Source organism: Bufo gargarizans, chromosome 9 (genome assembly GCF_014858855.1).
Source record: "Bufo gargarizans isolate SCDJY-AF-19 chromosome 9, ASM1485885v1, whole genome shotgun sequence".
NCBI classification, from domain to species: domain Eukaryota; kingdom Metazoa; phylum Chordata; class Amphibia; order Anura; family Bufonidae; genus Bufo; species Bufo gargarizans.
Window position 1 is genome coordinate 64,493,103 of NC_058088.1, and position 20,020 is coordinate 64,513,122.

General features: G+C 42.5%; 1 protein-coding gene across 1 annotated transcript in view; it reads left to right on the plus strand.

The window, feature by feature from the left end:
* F9 (coagulation factor IX) overlaps positions 1–18,297 on the plus strand; it is a 102,463-nt gene extending 84,166 nt beyond the window's left edge. Inside the window, exons 7-8 of the mRNA XM_044268792.1 lie at positions 4,477–4,594; positions 15,405–18,297. Coding sequence (XP_044124727.1) covers positions 4,477–4,594; positions 15,405–15,955 — 669 coding nt within the window. The 3' untranslated portion in view covers positions 15,956–18,297. The remainder of the gene's footprint in view (positions 1–4,476; positions 4,595–15,404) is intronic.
* Positions 18,298–20,020: the final 1,723 nt, after the last annotated feature.

A 20,020-nucleotide genomic window follows, 5' to 3' on the forward strand; every position in this document is an offset into this window, starting at 1 on the left:
TGAAGACAAAACTGAAGGGAAAATGCCCCAAGAACAAGCAGGAACTGAAGACAGTTGCAGTAGAGGCCTGGCAAAACATAACCAGGGATGAAACCCAGCATCTGGTGATGTCTATGCGCTCCAGACTTCAGGCTGTCATTGACTGCAAAGGATTTGTAACCAAGTATTAAAAAGTGAAAGTTTGACTTATGATTATTATTCTGTCCCATTACTTTTGGTCCCTTAACAAGTGGGAGGCACATATGCAAACTGTTGTAATTCCTACACCGTTCACCTGATTTGGATGTAAATACCCTCAAATTAAAGCACATCTTGTTTGTTTCATTTCAAATCCATTGTGGTGGTGTATAGAGCCAAAAATGTTAGAATTGTGTTAATGTGCCAATATTTATGGACCTGACTGTATAAATAACAGTTGCTCCCATAGGCTAAGGGTGTCAGTAAACCCTATCCATAAGGGTCCATTCACACGTCCGCAAAATGGATCCGCATCCGTTCCGCAATTTTGCGGAACGGGTGCAGACCCATTAATTTTCAATGGGGCTGGAATGTGCTGTCCGCATCCACATTTGCGGATCCGCACTTCCGCATCCGTGCTTCCGTTTCCGCAAAAAAATAGAACATGTCCTATTCTTGTCCAATTGCGGACAAGAACAGGCATATTCTATTAGTGCCGGCAATGTGCGGTCCGCAAAATGCGGAACGCACATTGCTGCTTTCCGTGTTTTGCGGATCCGTGGCTCCGTGTATCCGCAAAACACATTGCGGACGTGTGAATGGAGCCTAAATAAATAAAGTGCACAGTGCCACAAGATGGATCAATACATATAGGAGATAATGCGGTAAACTATAAAGACCAAAGCAGTCCTGAATCCCAACACGTGTTTTGCGGTCGCTTTCTCACCGCGAAACATGTGTTGGGATTCAGGACTGCTTTGGTCTTTACACTTTACAGCATTATCTCCTAGATGTATTGATCCATCTTGTGGCATTGTGCACTTTATTTATTTATGGATGAGGTTTACTGACACCCTTAGCCTATGGGAGCAACTGTTATTTATATGTATCATGAATGGTAGTCCTGTGGGTATTTTTTCTGTGAATGTAATGCTGCTAATATATATGTGATTCCATTTGAAAACAATTTGTTTGATAAAATGTGTTACCTTTGTGTCATACAATTGCTGTCCTGTTCTTCAGTCGTTTTGGGTGTATTATTGATGCTTTAACGGACAGCGTTATACCTGACGTTTTTTGCTCTGTGTTTTGGGTGACACTGGCCGCACTGATTGGATGCCCCAACTGGTAACGCCCATCTGGACCTTTATTGCAAACTGTTTGTAAGGACTCAGGCCCCAAGAACGTTTGTGTGCCGGCCGGGCCCATGTTGCTGACCGCAATTTGCGGTCCACAATGCACAGGCTGTAACTTTGAGATTTCACGAATATTTAGAATATAGTTCTATATATTCGCAAAATCGAATATTCGTTTTTTTTTTTGTTTTTTTTTTGTAATTTTTTTTATTGTTATATTTTTTTCTTTCCCACTTCCCTAAAGTTGTTCTTACCTGTCCTTAGGATTCCTGGCTGCTCCAGTCAGTGCCCGTTGCCGCTTCTGCCGACTTCCGTGCTCATGGAGCGTCCCCATCACCATGGGAACGTCTCCATATACTAGAATGTACTGTCGGATTTGAGAATTACGTTGAAATCGCAATTCGATTAATTCAAGTTATAATAATCAAATTGCGATTTCAACTTAGCACTGCTATATTCTATATTAGGCTAGAATTAACGAATATGGAATATAGCAGTACTAAGTTGAAATCGCCATGCGATTACTTCGAGTTATATTAATCACATTGCGATTTCAACTTGATGCTGCTGCTGGGGCTCTAATGGAATGGGTCTAGAATTAACGAACTTAACTGATATTGAATCTAGCAGTGCTCATTTTTAATCACAACTAAACAAGGTCCAAGTTGAAATCGCAATTTGATTATTATAACTTGAATTAATCGAATTGCGATTTCAACTTAGCACTGCTATATTCCATATTAGGCTAGAATTAACGAATATGGAATATAGCACTATATGTGTATTTTACGAATATTCTTAATATTGCTCTAACTTCGTCTTTTAGAATATTCGTAATATTCTAAAAGACGAAGTTAGAGCAATATTACGAATATTCTAAAAGACGAAGTTAGAGCAATATTAAGAATATTCGTAAAATACACATATAGATTGTAATTTAGTTAATATACTGCTATAGTAATTTTTTTAATAGTGTACATATTTTACAAAACTGAAGTTCAGAAGAGGCAAAAAAAAATTGAGAAAAAAATAAGGATTATAGCACTATATCAGCTAAATTACAATCTATCTGTATTTTACGAAAATTCGTAATATTGCTCTAACTTCGTCTTTTAGAATATTACGAATATTCTAAAAGACGAAGTTGGAGCAATATTTCGAATATTCGTAAAATACACATATTAACCTAGCCATAGTCAATTAGTCATAGGAACGTTGCCTTATACTGTCAAAAGAAAAATCGCAATACGCGATTAATAAAATCGCATATTATTCGCGATAAATGGAATAATTACGAATATTCGATTTCGACTAATATAACACGAATATTCGCGAAATATCGCAAAATCGAATATGGCACCTCCCGCTCATCACTATGTAAGTGCAGTTAACAGCACTTGTGGCCGACACAAACAGCAAACCTAACTAACTGAGTACATGCCTGGTCTCTGGGATCCTAGGCGCCAGAACTGTATGAGATGCGTGTACGATTAGTCTTACCTACCCGGCTCTGCTTTGTGTAAGCTGATGACCGTGGATGGAACAAGGGTTTCTCCAGCAAGCACCCCATACCTTCCTCTGCACAAAATCAGGGTCATGGACACAATCAGCTCCACTTGGCTGCAGCTCTGGTCCCTGAAGGATGCTCTCACGCCTGGATGTCGAGAGATTCTCCTGGATGCCTCTTCCAAGCTCACCCTAAGATTGCTGCTGTCTTCCTCTCCAGGCCTTGTAACTCCACCCCCTGAGAGTTTTCAACATCACGTGAATCTAGAAATGCATTTTTTTTAGCTGTGCTAAGAAAACAACGGCCTCTTGTGGCCAAAAAGCAAAATGTCAATCCAAATCATTTAACTTAATTTACACAAATACAATGTCCAGATAGTTTAAATAATGGGAGAAAAGAAGAAATTAATCGCACATCCACTGCTAATGCTATGATCTCATCCCTGCATTCCAATGTCCAGATAATGAGTGCTGTCCTCATCTCACAGACTCACCAAGAAAAGAAAATGTGTACTAGGCCAATTTCACAAAAGTGTATGCAGTCCAGGTAATGGTCTGTATTCTGTAGCATTTCACAGACCGACAATGGCTCAGCAGATCTAAACTCACTGCATCATAGAGATCTACAGTGCTGTGAGTTCTAGCCAAGTACAGGAAAATAGACTTGCAGTAAGATTGGATCTCACAAGATCACTAAGATACAGTGAGTTTGGGTCAACCAAGCTGCTGTCGGTCTGGGAAATACAGGTGTCATGCGGACAATATTTCCCAGTCCGCAAAAGCTCATGGAACACTTAGGCTGGAATCACCTGTGCAGTTTATGTGGCAGGTTTCAATGTGCTTTTGTGAGCCAAAGCCAAAGGGGGGTTTAAAAAAAACCCTGCAAAGTATAAGAGAAAGACAATTACTTTTTTCTCTTTTGTATCCACTCCAGAGTCAGACTATCTAAAGCTGCCCATGTGATTCCAGGCCTAAAAGCGTGATCCAAGTTTTTCAAAAATTGGGGCACAGGTTGGCAATAGTAAAAAATAACAAAAGAAGCACTGCTTACCTGTTGAATCCCTGCCACTGCAGTTCCGATGTTCTCCCCTGGTCTCTGTTTGCTGTGCTGTAGCAAAGATGTTGGACAACCCCCTTAGGAAAGCTGCAGTGCAAAACTGAATTTCCCATAGCAATTTATTATTATAAGTCTTTAAAAAGTAAGTTGGGAACATTTGAATGTGTTAAACTGTTTTTCCAGGCCCCTGACATTGATGACCTATTCTCAGGATACATCCAATAGCCAATCAGCAGGGGTATGAAACCTCCACCGTTCAGCTCTTCCGTGCAGCCTCTAGTGTTGGAACTAGTACTTTGAATAGAACAGGAAGCACAGCTCCGTTCAAAGTGTAGTGGCCATGCTAGGTTACTGCAGCTCAGCTACCATTCACTTCAATGAATGGAGCTGTGCTTCCTGTTCCATTCAAAGTGCGTGTTTCAACACTAGAGGCTGCAGGCAACAACTGATCAGTAGGGATGTGGAGTTTCAGACCCCCGCTGGTTGGATATTGATCACCTATCTTGAGGATAAGTTATCAATATCAGGAGCCTGGGAAACCCCTTTAAGTATATTATAAGCAGAGACTACCCTTTACTCATTGTCTTGATAATTTTATAGGTTCACATTGTCAATAACGATGGTGAAGGCTTCTGTGGTGGAGCCATTGTGAATGAAAAATGGATAGTAACTGCAGCTCACTGCTTTCTTATACCTGGTGAATACAGAGTCGTTGCAGGTAAGACCCAATTTATGGACATAAGTGCTGTGTCACCTTTGCAAGTTTTTATGTATATTTTTTCATTAGATGATAAGTGGTGGTACAAATTTTTGGCGCACTACCCCGTTTCAAGATCAACATCTTCCAACTGAAACATGCAACAAAAGGCGTATATCAGTTCATAAACAAACCCAAAAATGTTTCCTCAACTCAGAAGTCTTTGGGTTGTTTCTCCAATGCAAGAAAAATGGGTGACAGTGGGGTCAGATTGGGATGAAATAATAAAAGAAGAGATACTCACCTCCACCAATTACCCACCAATGCCGTTCTGATGCTGCCCAGTTCTTTGCTCTCTACCTCTGGTTTCCTTCTCAACAAACACGAAATGCTTCTAAATCCATGCTCATCCATCCATTGGCTGAGGTGGGTCATATCACAGTAACTAATTGGCTGAGAGAGCATTTCAGGGTATTTCTAGAGTAGAAGGCAGCAATGTACTAGGCAGTGGTGTCAGAGGAGGTGAGTATTGCTTCTTTTATGTATTTAAGATATTCTGACTAGTGTTGAGCGAGCATGCTCGACCGAATGCCAGTTCGGCTCGAGCATCGGTATGCTGGGCACATGGGGGTACTAGGCCGGGTACCGGATGTGCTTGAGCGCAATGCTCGAGTCTCCTTCCCACACGTTTCACGGCTGTTAAGCAGCCAATAAACGTACAGTTAAGTACTGCCCTCACTGTAATACCAGTAGCCATGTTGGCTCCTAGCATTACAATGATTAGCTGGCCGGAACGCGTCATCGGGTGCTATAGCACCCGATGATGCGTGTTCGGCTCATTCAAAGTCAGGGAGAGCTGAGTATAGGAAGGGACAGAGAGTGTAGGGAATGTAATTGAATTTTTTTGGTACAAAAAAAAACGTTTTAGAGACCCAAAAGTCCTTGTAAGGACTATTGTGTGTGACACCAGCAATATATGTTTGTAGCGCAACCTGCACTAAATTGCTCAGTGTTAGGGAGAGCTGTGCATAGAAAGGGACAGACAGTGTAGGCAGTGTAATAGGAAGATTTTTATACCAATAACTTTTCAGAGACCTAAAAGTCATTTTATGGACTATTGTGTGTGACAGCAGCAATATATATTTTTAGCGCATCCTGCGCTAAATACTGTGTAATGGGCCGCTGTGGACAGTTAAATTATTTGCGCATCCCTAAAATATCAGTGACATCCAGTGCACTTTTTCCGTAGACGGTGTCCGCTGCAGACAGTTAAATTATCTTCGCCACATCTCCTGTTTAGAGTGTGCACATCCCTTAAATATCAGTGACATCCAGTGCACTTTTTCCATAGACGGTGTCCGCTTCTGACAGTGACCTTACATAGCCCACATTTGCTGTGTAAAGTGTGTACTTCTAAAAAAAATTCTGTGACAAAATTACATTTTTCAATAGACGGTGTCCTCTTCTGACAGTGACCTTACCAGGCCCACATCTGCTGTGTAACATGTGCGCTTCAAAACATTTTCTGTGACATATGCTGTACTTTGTCAGATTTGAAACCATTTTCCCCCAGAACAAAAAGACTTTGGTTTCCCGGAAACAGCTCAGCGGGTCATGGGAACAACGCCACTAGATCGCCGGTCATCATCGTTTATGGTCAGAACTACGACGGTATCTGATCGTCTTCGAACCTCAGACTTTCTTTTTTGATTAATGAAAATATTCTTGGATAATGCTTTGGCTTTGGTTCGTCTTGTGCCAGTCCAAGAATTTCACTTCACCTCTAGTGGCGCAATAGGGATGCCCACGGCCGTCCCTCTTAATCATGGCCCCAGTTCTGAAAACCCACAAAATAGAAACGGAGTCCTATTCCATTATTCCTAGCTAAAGTATAGGGGCGAACCGGCCTGCTTTTAACACTGTAAATTTTTTAAATGGTCAGCTAAGCAGCAGCCACTCTCCCATATTTTTTTTATGGTCAGCTCAGCAGCAGGCCCTCAACCATAATGTTTTAGAGGATCAGCTCAACAGCAGGCCCTCGCATAGAATTTTTTACAGGGTCAGCTAACCAGCAGGCCTTCACCTACAATCTTTTAATGGGTCAGCTCATCTGCAGGCCTTCACCTACAATCTTTTAATGGGTCAGCTCACCTGAAGGCCCTCGCATATAATTTTTTAGAGGGTCAGCTCACCAGCAGGCCCTCATCTACAATCCTTTACAGGGTCAGCTCACCTCCTGATGATGACAGCGAAGACTTGCCTGTTAATACTCTGGCACACATGGCTGACAAGCAAAACGGTGCTATTCCAGCAGGTCCTTGTGGAAAAATTTCTCCACATTATATAGGGCTGACATCAAAATGGATCGTCGACGTCACGGGGACGTGCGATCAGGCAGAAGTTATCTAGAGTCAACAAAGCGGCAGAAGGCCCTCGCCCATAATGTTTTCACTGGTTAGCTCACCTGCAGGCCCTCGCATATCTGTGACATACAGTGTACTTTTTGCATAGACTCTGCAAACAGTGACATTACCTGTGATACCTCTCCTGTGTCTCCTTATCATTATCTTCATGACTATTTTTATCATCATAATGATTATATTCTTTATTTGTATTGATTTACCAATTTCTATTCCTTATAGGTCTCCCTCACTTTCCCCTCCCTATTCACTCACTTTCACAGATTTCTTTGGTACACTTTAATCCACCATTCTTCTCACTTCCATAGCATCACTTTCTCACGATTTTCCTTCACATTTCTTTCTATTTCCCCCTTTTTTTTAGGTCCTTCACAGGTCCTGGATCACAGATTGGGGCCACCCCCATATTTAGTTAATTTTTTTTTTTTTTTTTTGCATAGCAATAATGCGCATTATTGTTCACTTTTAGGAACGTATATGTCCTTGTAAGAATTGATATTGCAACTATTGATAATGCCAAAATTATATGTTCATGGATTCACATATATTTATTTTGTGTCTGTAGGTACAGTACATATTCTCTATTTCTAAGTACTATCATGCATTGTACACATGAATTAGCATATACTCTGTGTCCAATGCATGATTCTATGCACATATGCATGTGCATCTGACCTTCTGCGCCCATATTGCTGTACACTTGCTATGATATAGTATTCATGTACACATTGTTGTTTATATACTTATTTGCTGCATTGTGTCTCTATACTATTACTTATTGCTTGTACCCATGCATGTTTAAATATCATCTGGCTGTAGTGCATGCACAAACAGATACACACATTTATTTACATCTTGCCCTTTAATACTACACTGCTCCCACTTTCTAAGACCTCCCCCACCCCCTCAAATTTGCTGCTGTGCCTCCAGCCCCTTTGGCCGAATGCTGGGCGCATCGTCTGCTTCACTATTCTCTGTGGAGCGCACTATGCGTTCCACCATGCGTTCCATTGCGGCACCTGACTTCCGGTCACGTGCCTCCCACTTCCGGTTATCCAATATCGTCCTCACTGCTCACCAGATGGTCTGGGACTGCCATTGTGGCCCTATAGAATTGTATTACTATACATCCTTTCATCAGAGCTTTGCCCCCCTCCTTCTATCATGCCAGAAGGTTGTGATTTGGCTGGTGGAACGCATATGCGTTCCACCCACCGATCATGTGACGTCCACACTTCCGGTTTCCGGTTTTGACTACTGGACTCGCCTCCACACCGCCCATAGCATCCTAACTGCACAGGTGAACAAAATTATGCTTTGATTAATATCCTATATAATGTGACACTTTAACACACAGCTCTTTACCCCTGAGGAAGCCGGATTGCTCCAGCGATACGCGTTGGGCGCTTCTCATGTTTCCAGGTCCACTGTACCAGCAGGCTATGTAGGTTTGGCTCTTGATATTTGACCTTATTTTGGTCTGTCTTTATCCTCATTTCTAGTGGTCTTACCTTACCTTACATTTGCTCCATGGGATTTATTGTATTGCTATTTATGCTGGTTGATAACGCATATATTTATTTGTGGTAACCCAGTGGACCTGTGTGTGTCGGTTACATTGATCTTATTGCATACCGCACTTTGTTCTATATTGTATACAATTTTTTAATGCGTGTCTGTTGTTGTGTCTAATAAACTTTATATATATTTTTAATATTCTCTTATTGTTGGATGTGCATCTATGGGGTGGTTCTTTTTGACTCTCTCTCGGGTCAGGTTATGTGTTACATGCAGTTGCACCACCCCTTGCACTCCCTGAACTATTTGGTGTGCCCCCTATCTCTTTAAATCACCTCTCCTGTATAACGTTTCCTCATCCTAAATACCAGTGACATTCCCTGTAATTTTTTATTACCCATTCCAATAACAGGGCCTCTTAAGAGTCCTGTATTGTTACCTATCGTCACTACCTCCCCAAGTCGGGAATGGGTAATTTGCGCGCCCCCCCGCTTGCCTTGGATGTGGTAGCTGTTTCTCAGGCTCCCTCTCCGGAATCAAACACTTTTTCCCCGTTACCCGTGGTCACCATGGTAGGCGCATAACAGAACATCGAAAGTTTATAGGGCAGACATTCAAATGGATCATCGACATCACAGGGACGTGCAATCAGGCAGAAGTTTTCTAGAGCCAACAAAGCGGCAGCAGGGCCTCACCCATAATGTTTGCGATGGTCATATCACCTGCAGGCCTTCAACCAAAATGTTTTCGATGGTCAGCTAAGCAGCAGGCACTCTCCCATAAGAGTCTGGTCAACACAATACTCACAGCCAGGGGTCACGTAACTAATTAGCATGGAGGAGTCTCATTGGTTATCGAAATTAACCAGACAAATTGCTCCACCAACTCAGAACGTCCATACACCACCACCCACAGAATCAAGAAAGAGCTATCAATCTGTCAATCTTTTCCTTGTCCAGGCCGGGTGAGGTTTGCCGTGTTGAGTCAAATTTAGCCGCAGACTTTACTCCAGGTGGTGCCCTTCCGTCAATTAGTTTCAGCTTTGCAACCATACTCCCCCGGAACCCAAAGACTTTGGTTTCCCTGAAGCTGTTCGGCGGGTCATGGGAATAACACCGCTGGATCGCCTGTCGGATCGTCTTCTTCAAATGGATCATCGACATCACAGGGACGTGCAATCAGGCAGAAGTTTTCTAGAGCCAACAAAGCGGCAGCAGGGCCTCGCCCATAATGTTTGCGATGGTCATATCACCTGCAGGCCTTCAACCAAAATGTTTTCGATGGTCAGCTAAGCAGCAGGCACTCTCCCATAAGAGTCTGGTCAACACAATACTCACAGCCAGGGGTCTCGTAACTAATTAGCATGGAGGAGTCTCATTGGTTATCGAAATTAACCAGACAAATCGCTCCACCAACTCAGAACGTCCATACACCACCACCCACAGAATCAAGAAAGAGCTATTAATCTGTCAATCTTTTCCTTGTCCAGGCCGGGTGAGGTTTGCCGTGTTGAGTCAAATTTAGCCGCAGACTTTACTCCTGGTGGTGCCCTTCCGTCAATTAGTTTCAGCTTTGCAACCATACTCCCCCGGAACCCAAAGACTTTGGTTTCCCTGAAGCTGTTCGGCGGGTCATGGGAATAACACCGCTGGATCGCCTGTCGGATCGTCTTCCAACCTCCGACTTTCGTTGTTGATTAATGAAAACATTCTTGGCAAATGCTTTCACTGTGGTTCGTCTGGCGCCGGTCCACTAATTTCACCTCTAGCGGCGCAATACAGATGCCACAGGCCGTCCCTCTTAATTATAGCCCCAGTTCCGAAAATCAACTGCATTTTTGGCTGAACTTGCACTTTATATACAAGTAAATATATAGGAAAGAATGTTTCCTAACAATTTTTCCTCTAAAATCGATTTTATCTTCGGTTGTGTGCGTATTATTGTCAGTCTGTAAAAGTGGCGTACTTCTCGGACAACATAGTTCCCAGTAGCGACCTTGGAGTCCAAGATGCCTCCAGACATCCTCCCTATGCTGTTCCTGAACCATTTCAGTGTTTCCATCAATTTCTGACATTTTCCTATGAACCAGGCACCCTCCCCTCTTCAGAGCAGGGGGTGCCTGTTTCAATGCTCAGGTTCTCCTTTTGACTTCTATTATACTCGGGTGCCAGAGCACCCGAGCACTACGGTGCTCGATCAACACTAATTCTGACCACCATTTTTTGTGGTGCAGAAAAACCCCTTTTAATATAATATTGAATTGGTCCATTTTTATCATTATCATAGTTCCTTATGAAGGTGACAACTTTCAATAGCAGCCATTATATATTTTTCCAACCAGCATTCCATGCAACCAAAATATACAGTATTTGTATTCCATGGAAAATCTATGAAAAGCTAGGAGATACAATCTATGGTATTATGGGCATTGTTAGAGATTGTTACACAGCATCTGTTCTCTGCGTAATAAGACCACCTAATTGCAATACAATTTATTGCAATTATCCTAATTTCAGGCCAAAACTGAAACGTTTGCTTTTTGTTTGTGTTATTTTGCTATTGTGATTAAAAGGTTGCAAAACTGGGCAAATGTAGACCTTCTGAGAGACAATATACAAAAAGAGAGACAGTAAAGAGAACTTAAAGGGAACCTGTCACCTGGAAAACACATATCAAACCAACCACAGTACCTTAAAGTATCCCCCTGTTGGTAATCATGATTTTCTTTCCTCATTCTGTCACTTCATATTTGTCAGGCTACTTTCACATTAGCGGCACGGAACTCCGGCAGGCTGTTCTGTCGGTGAACAGCTTGCTGGATCCGTCCTGCCGCTAGTGACCATGCCCCCCCGGACTGCCGCTCTGTCCCCATTGACTATAATGGGGGCGGAGTTCAGGCAGAGGCACGGCAGTGCACGGCGAGAGGCTGCCGGAATAAAACTACGACATGTCCGACATTTATCTAGTTAATGGGGACAGAGCGGCAGTCACTAGTGGCAGGATGGATCCGGCAGGCTGTTCACCCGACGGAACAGTCTGCCGGAGGTCTGTGCAGCTAGTGTGAAAGTAGCCTTAAAATCGCAGTTTTAATGTCTATTGGCGCCTTCTCCAAGTCAGGCTTGAAGTCAAGGGGGCAGCAGCCTCCTTGCTTCAAGGCACAATAAGCCCGCCCCTTACCCCTCCTCTCTACATTGTGATGGACATCTGTAGAGCGCGATCCCGTCTCCGGTGTTCTGTCAGAAAACCTTAACTTGTCAGATTTGCTTACCCACATGACTTCCGGGGGTGTGTACCTCCGCACAAGCGCAGTACCACGGACCGGCGCCTCCATGCAAGCGCAGTACCAGGGCATGGGTAAGTTAAAATTACAGTGAGCGTTGACTCATGGACACCTTACGTGCGCTCTCAGGGGTAAGGAGATCTGACGGTCTTTTGTCTTTTTAAATCTCCTTACCCTCAAATTGCGCATGCGCGGATTGTAAAATCTCCTTACCGTCACTCCACATGATGCTTCAGATTCATTGCTGGCTGAATCCGTGTGTGCGCAGTGTGAAGGTAAGGAGATTTAACAAGACAAAAGACCGTCCGATCTCCTTACCCCTGAGAGCACATGAGCAGTGTCCGTGCACGCGTCCATGAGTCAACGCTCACTGTAATTTTTACTTACCCATGCCCTGGTACTGCGCTTGCATGGAGGTGCCATGCCATGGTACTGCGCTTGCGCGGAGGCACACACCCCCAGAAGTCACGTGGGGTAAGGTAATCTGACGAGTTAAAGTTTTATGACAGAACACCGGTATTCCGTGATATTTCCCTAACCGTGAAATTTCCCTACCCTCGTCACTTCCTGTTGTGACATGGCCGCATCGGACAGGACGTTCCCAGCTTTAGAAGGAGGTGTGCCGTACCGCGCAGGTGCACAATGACGGGGTAGGGAAATTTCACACCAGAGTTGGGGAGAAAGGGCCTCACCAGCGGTTAGAGGGTAGGGAAAAATTATGGGCCAGTAACTACTCCCATCGGGAAACACTGCGCGTGCGCACCAGCGGACATGGAGATCTCTTATACCGAACATCCATACGATCACCGCGCCGGCGCAGTGTGGGGGTAGGGAAATCTGATGGATATTTGTTCTGTTAAATCTCCCTACCACTCACTGCGCACGCGCGGTGTCTGATCATCTGTAGCCAGCTGAGAGGTAAGGTGCAAGCGCATTAGGTGGCCCCTTCTCCCCAACTCTAGTGTGACATTGTGCGTCTGCGCAGCGCGGCACACCTCCTTCCAAAGCTGGGAACGTCATGTCCGATGTGGCCGCGTCACAACAGGAATTGACGAGGGTAGGGAAATTTCCCAGGTAGGGAAATATCACGGAGCACTGGCTCCCTCACTCACCGCCTCCATTTTGCAGGCTGCGCATGCGCCGTTCAGTTCCATTGCGCTCACGTCCGGCCGTCGCTTCTCGTCTTTAGCATGAGCGTGATCACTGGCTTGAGTTCTCCAGCCCCTGAAGCCAGTGATCACGCTCACGCTAAAGACGGGAAGCGACAGCCTGGCACAAGCGCGATGGAACTGAACGGCTCATGCGCAGTCTGCAAAATGAAGGCGGTGAGTGAGGGAGCCGGGATCGAGCTGTAACAGGCAGCGCACTGAGCATGCGCGAGAAGAGCGTGGTCCCGGCATCACGGCAAGATGTCTATCACAATTTAGAGAGGAGGGGTAAGGGGTGGGCTTATCGTGCCTTGAAGCAAGGAGGCCGCTGCCCCCTTGACTTCAAGCCTGACTTGGAGAAGGCGCCAACAGACATTAAAAGGTAAGGTACTGTGGTTGGTTTAATATGTGATTTCCAGGTTCCCTTTAAAGGGTGGAAAAGTCTGAATATTCAAATCGATCATGTCAATCATGAAGAGTATTTTCTTCTTATTATTCATTATTTTCTTTTCTTATTCCTGTCTGTCATAATTCAGTCTAAAACAGAACATAATTTGTTATTATGCTTCTTTTTGCATAGGCATGAAATAACCAACATCCTGTATAAAACGGCAACAATCCATTCACACGTCCACAATTTGGAATTGCGGACCCATTCATTCCTATGGGGCAGCACGATGTGCTGCCCGGACACGGAATTGCGGATCCGCACTTCCGTTCCGCGAAAAAATAGAACATGTCCTATTCTTGTCCGCAATTGCGGACAAGAACAGGCATATTCTATTAGTGCCGGCAATGTGCGGTCTGCAAAATGCGGAACGCACATTGCTGCTTTCCGTGTTTTGCGGCTCTGCGGCTCCGTGGATCCGCAAAACACGTTGCGGACGTGTGAATGGAGCCTTAGGATGAATAGACATAGGTCAGGTATTCACTAATCAAGTAGTTCCATGCAAACATGAAACCTGATCCTGCAGAAATCCAATTGAAAATTTGTTACGAGGCCACCCACACATATGACAGGGGGTGCCTTTGGTCTTCTTAGGCACTAAGGCACATGTGTAACTACTATCTGCACCCTCTATAGCTATGCCCCTGCTTCTATAAGTTCAATAACTCAGTTATAAGTATAGTAACGCAATCAAATTTCAATTGCCTATGTAAGTTAAGTGCAAAGTGAGATGTGGCAATTGAAAGTAATACCTTGGATATACCATTATAAGATCCTATTAAAAGATGCACCATTAAAGGGAATCTCATCTGCAAAACAACCCCAAATGATAGTAGGTTGTGTATAGTGTGTAGCGTAGAGTCCGGTTATATAATTTTTATCTTCTTACTCACTTGCATTCCGACGCTGTGCTCCAAGAAACCAGCAGTAAAATGCATTGAGAGGACTCCTCTTTGAGTCCTTTCCATTATGTGCATGAGCTCAGGAGTCTTCTTAATGCATTTTACTGCTGGATTGTCGGAGCACAGCATCACAATGCAAGTGAGTATGAAGATAAAAATTACATAACTGGACTCAACATCAGTCGAATATCGGCACTTCGAGATTTCGCGAATATTTTGAATATTCGTAACTTCAAATATTCAAGATTTTTTTTCATCAGTAACCTCCCTTCTTGCTTGTTGGCCAATGAGAAGGCTGCAATGTCTTTGTCTGAGCTTAGCAACATCCTTAGCAACCAATAGGAAAGTTGCCGACCCCTTACTATATAAGAACCTCCCCAGCAGCCCTTGTATGCAGTATTTTGCAGAACTGAGAGAGACAGCAGTGTCATTGCTGTGCTCTGTGCTTTTCTGTGTCATTACATTAGATAGTTAGTTAGTTATTTTATATATATAATACAGATATAATACAGATAGTTAGTGGGAGATAGTCAGTGTAGGTTAGATAGTAATATAGTGTAGCTGATACGGTAGGTTCTGCTGTCCATACATACTGTACATACATAGTGCTGTGATGTCACAAGTTCACGACAATACTTAGTGCACCAATCACGAATAAGTAGTCAGACCTGTTAAAATGTGAAGTTGCACGTATTGCGCCAAAAAATATCCGCATCATTAGTGCCGATTTTGCAATCGCAAATATATTGGAGCACTCTATCTGCATTTAAAGCTATTATAATGTTCTGCCGTGCCAACCATTTTCTCCAGTCTCAGGAAACATCTAGCAGCTTGAAAAATTTTGCTATAGTGACCCACACCTGTATTTTGCGCACATTACGCAAATATTACATTGCCGATTTTTCGCGATCAAGAATATAATCTCGAATTCGCAAATATATGATGAATATTCTACCAAATATTTGCAAATTCGAATATTGCCCCTGCCGCTCATCACTAATGATTCATTGTATTTGGTCTACTCAATGTTATTGTCCTACTTTTCCAATGGTATATGAAGTGTTGTAAAGACAAGAATGGGAGTCAATAAAGCTCTTTTTTACTGCTTTCAACAGGAGACTATAACACAGATGTTCAGGAGGGGACGGAGCAATATCTGCCAATAGCACAAGTTATCACACATTCAACCTACAATGCAAACAAGAGTAAATACAACAATGACATAGCGCTTGTAAAGCTAGCAGACCCAATCAAACTGAATGACTATGCAAGGCCCATCTGCATCGGAAACAGAGATTTCACAGACAAACTGCTGCAAACTGCGTCGCACAGCTGGGTGACTGGCTGGGGGCATGTCAGATTCTTAGGAAGACCAACTATAAAACTTCAGAAGCTAGCTGTGCCCTACATTGACCGAGCCACCTGCAAGAAGTCAAGCAAGTTCTTTGTGTCCACCAACATGTTCTGTGCTGGATACTCTGAAGAAGAAAAAGACACATGTCAGGGGGATAGCGGAGGGCCACATTCTTCCGAATTTAGGAGTGTTTGGTTTCTGACCGGAATTACCAGCTGGGGTGACAAATGTGCAGAGAAAGGTAAATATGGAGTTTACACCCGAATGTTCCGATTCATTGACTGGATACTGAGTACTACAAAGGCCATTTAATCCAGGCATTGGATTATATATGAAGATGTCTTCTCTTTATTGCTTTAGCACCCAAGGAAATGTGATGCTTATAACCTAATATGATTCATCTTGCCATTTTAATTTTAGCCAGGAAAATTGAAAACATTAAAGAGTTGCTTGGATTATCAGCTAAACATTTAGTTATAGATAATCTCTCTTTAAGACATTGCTGCAGTAAAGTATGTGAGATGAAAACTGCTAGCTCTGTTGGATGAAAGAAATGTTATGGTACAATCTAATGTTGTTCTGAGTTGGACCTTATATCGGAAAGAGTAAAAGTAAAAGTATGAAGTGTAAAAGGTAAAGTAACAGTATTAACAGTTCAGAGTTCATTCTACTAGATTCATCTCCAGCACTAATTTTCATTCCAAAGGTAAAAGTAAAATAAATGCAACAATCAAAGCAATAAACTTCAATTGACGTTCGACAGACGACATTTCAGTTTGACTACGTTTTCAAAAAACTTTGGATATGTCATAGAGGCATTTTCAAAGATGTTGATCAGTGGGGTATGAGTGCAGAAACTCCCACCAATCTCTAGAACGAGGGGAGAGGAGCGCTCATATACAGCATTCTTTCACCTCGTTGCAGGAGACAGGCCCGATTCCATCCTCTTGGGTCTATCGATCACCGGGGTCTCAGCATTCAGACCCCCCCCCCCCCGCCGATTAAAACTTTTAATATATCTCTATGAAAAGTGTTTTAAAAATTCAGTGACCTAATTTTACAACACGGAGTAAACATATAAAACTATATATTGTTATGTGAGAAAAGATTCAGTATAATGTGTATTTTTGTCATTTTAATTTCTACTCATTCTGGGGTAAGGAGTCCAGTTGGTGGTCCTACACCGTGACTAAGAGTGAGGGACAGCCTTCCTTTTATAAGTGTACATTCAGTAATAGCGGAGTAGGACGAACCATAGGACTGCTAATTCTAGAATGAGTAGGGTTAAAAATAAATTATGAGTTATACAGAATCTTTTCCCACTAAGCTATATATCAATCTGCTCAGCTTCTCCTGTCTACAACATGCTGCCTGTAGATCAAACTGTCTGTTCAATGCGACGGGTCCCCTTGAAGGACATACACATAACAAAACTGTACCATATGTAACCGTATTGCGCCACTGTATAGCACTATATTCTCCTCTAAAAATTAATGTTATAAGAGAAAAAACTGAGCATGCCACAATTTTTCACTCATAAATTTCATACCAAAATAACTTCTGTATGCCTCCACCAGTGGTGCACCTACCATAAACCACTAAACTGCTGTGGGGTCCAGAGGGAGGAGACCCAATGCTGAACTGCTTCTCCTGTCCCCAAAATCTATTCAGGGTATTTCCCTGCTGCCACCACTAGTGGGAGCTTAGTGCATAGAGGTTTTACAGCTTCCATTCAGTGCAAGGGTAACCAGAAATTTCTATGCACAGCCCTTTATCAATGTATTTATATCAGTTGTCTGGTAAAATCCCTTGAGAAATGTGATGTTCTGAATGAGCCCCATATTTATGAAGCACCTGTATCACTTTTTCCAAAGTCGGGTAAAGTCAATGAGGCGGGCTGAGACTTTATTTATTGAAAGGTTCCTCCACCTAATACAAAAAAAAATCTAAATTTGTCAGAAATGTCACTATGGGGTGGGGTACATACTAAGTATTGCTATGAGATCTGTGTATGCAACTGGTCTCCACATGAAATTGGAGGTATGTTGAGGTATAGTATGAGCCCATAGACTTCTGTGGGTGTTGTACCATGGATATGCACTATGGCAAGATGCACGTGACCTTACCATTAATTAAATATTGTTACCTTAAAGTTAGTCTTAAATATATTAATCTACTAATTTTTTCTTCATACTGCCATTTGAACCATGCCCACACATTTTATGGCAAGCAGTCCCACGCATTTTATGGCAAGGGTAGCACAACATGCAGCAATGGCCATTTTGACAGTACCCTGAAAAAAAAGAATAATAAGACAGTGGTGTCTGTTCAACACCGCGTGGATCCATTGAACAGCGGCTGGACATGACAGATGAATTAGTGAAAGTATGGATACTGCCCACAAGCTCACTAATGATATTCCTAGGACATTTACATGGATTGCAGATGGAGTTTCTCTAAATGACATTCACCACTTCCTAAGCACAATTTCCCTGTTATTTTTAGTGCTTAGCATAAGGACTTCAAGAGGTCCCCTAAGCCGGTACACCATGTCTACTGTCATATCCACTGAATGCAATATCCATAAAAACCTTTCGGAAGGTCCTAAATCTGTAATAGTCTGCATAAATCTAAATAAAAGGAAATGTCTTTTATCTTTCTATATTCTTGAGAATGGAGGATTGGTGAAGGGAAGGGGGGGTATATAATCTGGATAATGCTATAGTTTAGCAAATACGTCTTTCCATCTTCTTTCAGAGCTCCAAAAGCATCATAGAAAATTCACTTTTATATGTAATCGATCAAACTAGGTCATTTTCTATTAAGCCTGATTTTCAGAGCCGTTAATATACACTTATCAGGAAAATTGTGTGTATGTGGCCCATCAAATGAATAGGGGGTATATTAGTTCTGTCATATAACATTCTATAGCAACCTATTTAGATAGATTTCTTGCACGGTACTTTAGACATTACAATTTACATTTCAGAATATTTAATCGATTGCAAGTTATGCCTCAGAAAGCTGGAAATGTTTTAAGTATTTATTCATACAAGCTCCATGTATTAGTGACTGTCATCTTTTCTTGTCCTACATTAAGAAGACTCCAAATTACAAAATACCTTCTTCAAATTGAATCAGGAGCTATTGCAGTATATTCTGCTGCTCCAATTGAGTCAATTTATTTTTTGTGCTGTAGATTGAATAAATCACACATATGCAAAATATAACCTATACTAGGATATACACAACTGTGATTCAGTCCTTCACGTGGACACAGAAACAGATTTAGGAGGGTACAAACAATATTATGACCCTGTAGTCATACTATTTGGTCCTATTTATTAAACCTTTACTCCAGAATTCTGGCATTTAAAGACGCAAAATGGACTTTTTGCACTCACTTGCACAACATTTTTGCAACCTTTTGCTTTTTTACACCACTCACTCCAGTTTTCAAACATGGATGGGGAAGTGGGCATGGTTAGAAATGTCAATGAGTTTCATTCCAGATTTATTTTTTAAAAGGTCACAAAAAGGCACAATTTCACTCCAGTCGGAAGATGGCGTAGGAAAACTGGAGTAGCTTTTCTAGAAAAAAGTCTTAGGTTTAAGGATGAGACAAATTTATCAAACAATATGTGACATTTTATAAATGTGACTCTAAAGTACTCCATGACTCAAGCTTAGCTTCATTTCAAATACCCCATTAGTTGTGCAGCCAGTATCTATTGATGACCTATCCTCGGCACAGGTCATCGATATCTGATCCATGGGGGTCTGACGCCTGGCATTCCCGCTGATCAGCTGTTTGAGGAGGGGATGGCACTCATGCGACCGCTACTCCCTCTTCAAGATTATACTGTGCGTCGTCTCGCTTGTAGCGACAGCGCAGTATAATTATATATAAGTGCTTGTTACCTTCAAGTGAATGGAACAAGCATACACTGAGTCATCAAGACTTTCGAGACAATGAGCAGTGCAATCTTGAAGGAATTATCACTCCACGAGCGCCACCTCCTCTTCAAACAGCTGATGACCTATCCTGAGCTCCCAGCATAGCTTGAACAATGGTGAGTGTAAGCTGGGAGTTAGTGTTTCATAAAAAAGAATGGTACCTTATCATCTCACTTCAGATCATACCCTTGTTGTGGAATACCACTCAGAAAACGCATTCTTTCGGAAGATTAAGGTTTATTGCCGCTAGCCTAGAGCATTAACAGCTTCAATCACACAAAGGAAAATGCACACATAACCATCCTAAACTTTACATACGTACTTGTGTTATCCTCATTGGATAGGTTAAACTCTCTCTACAACCCCATTGGACATCTCCATGCATGGAAAATGCGTGCTTGCTTCATGTTCTTCTTGGAC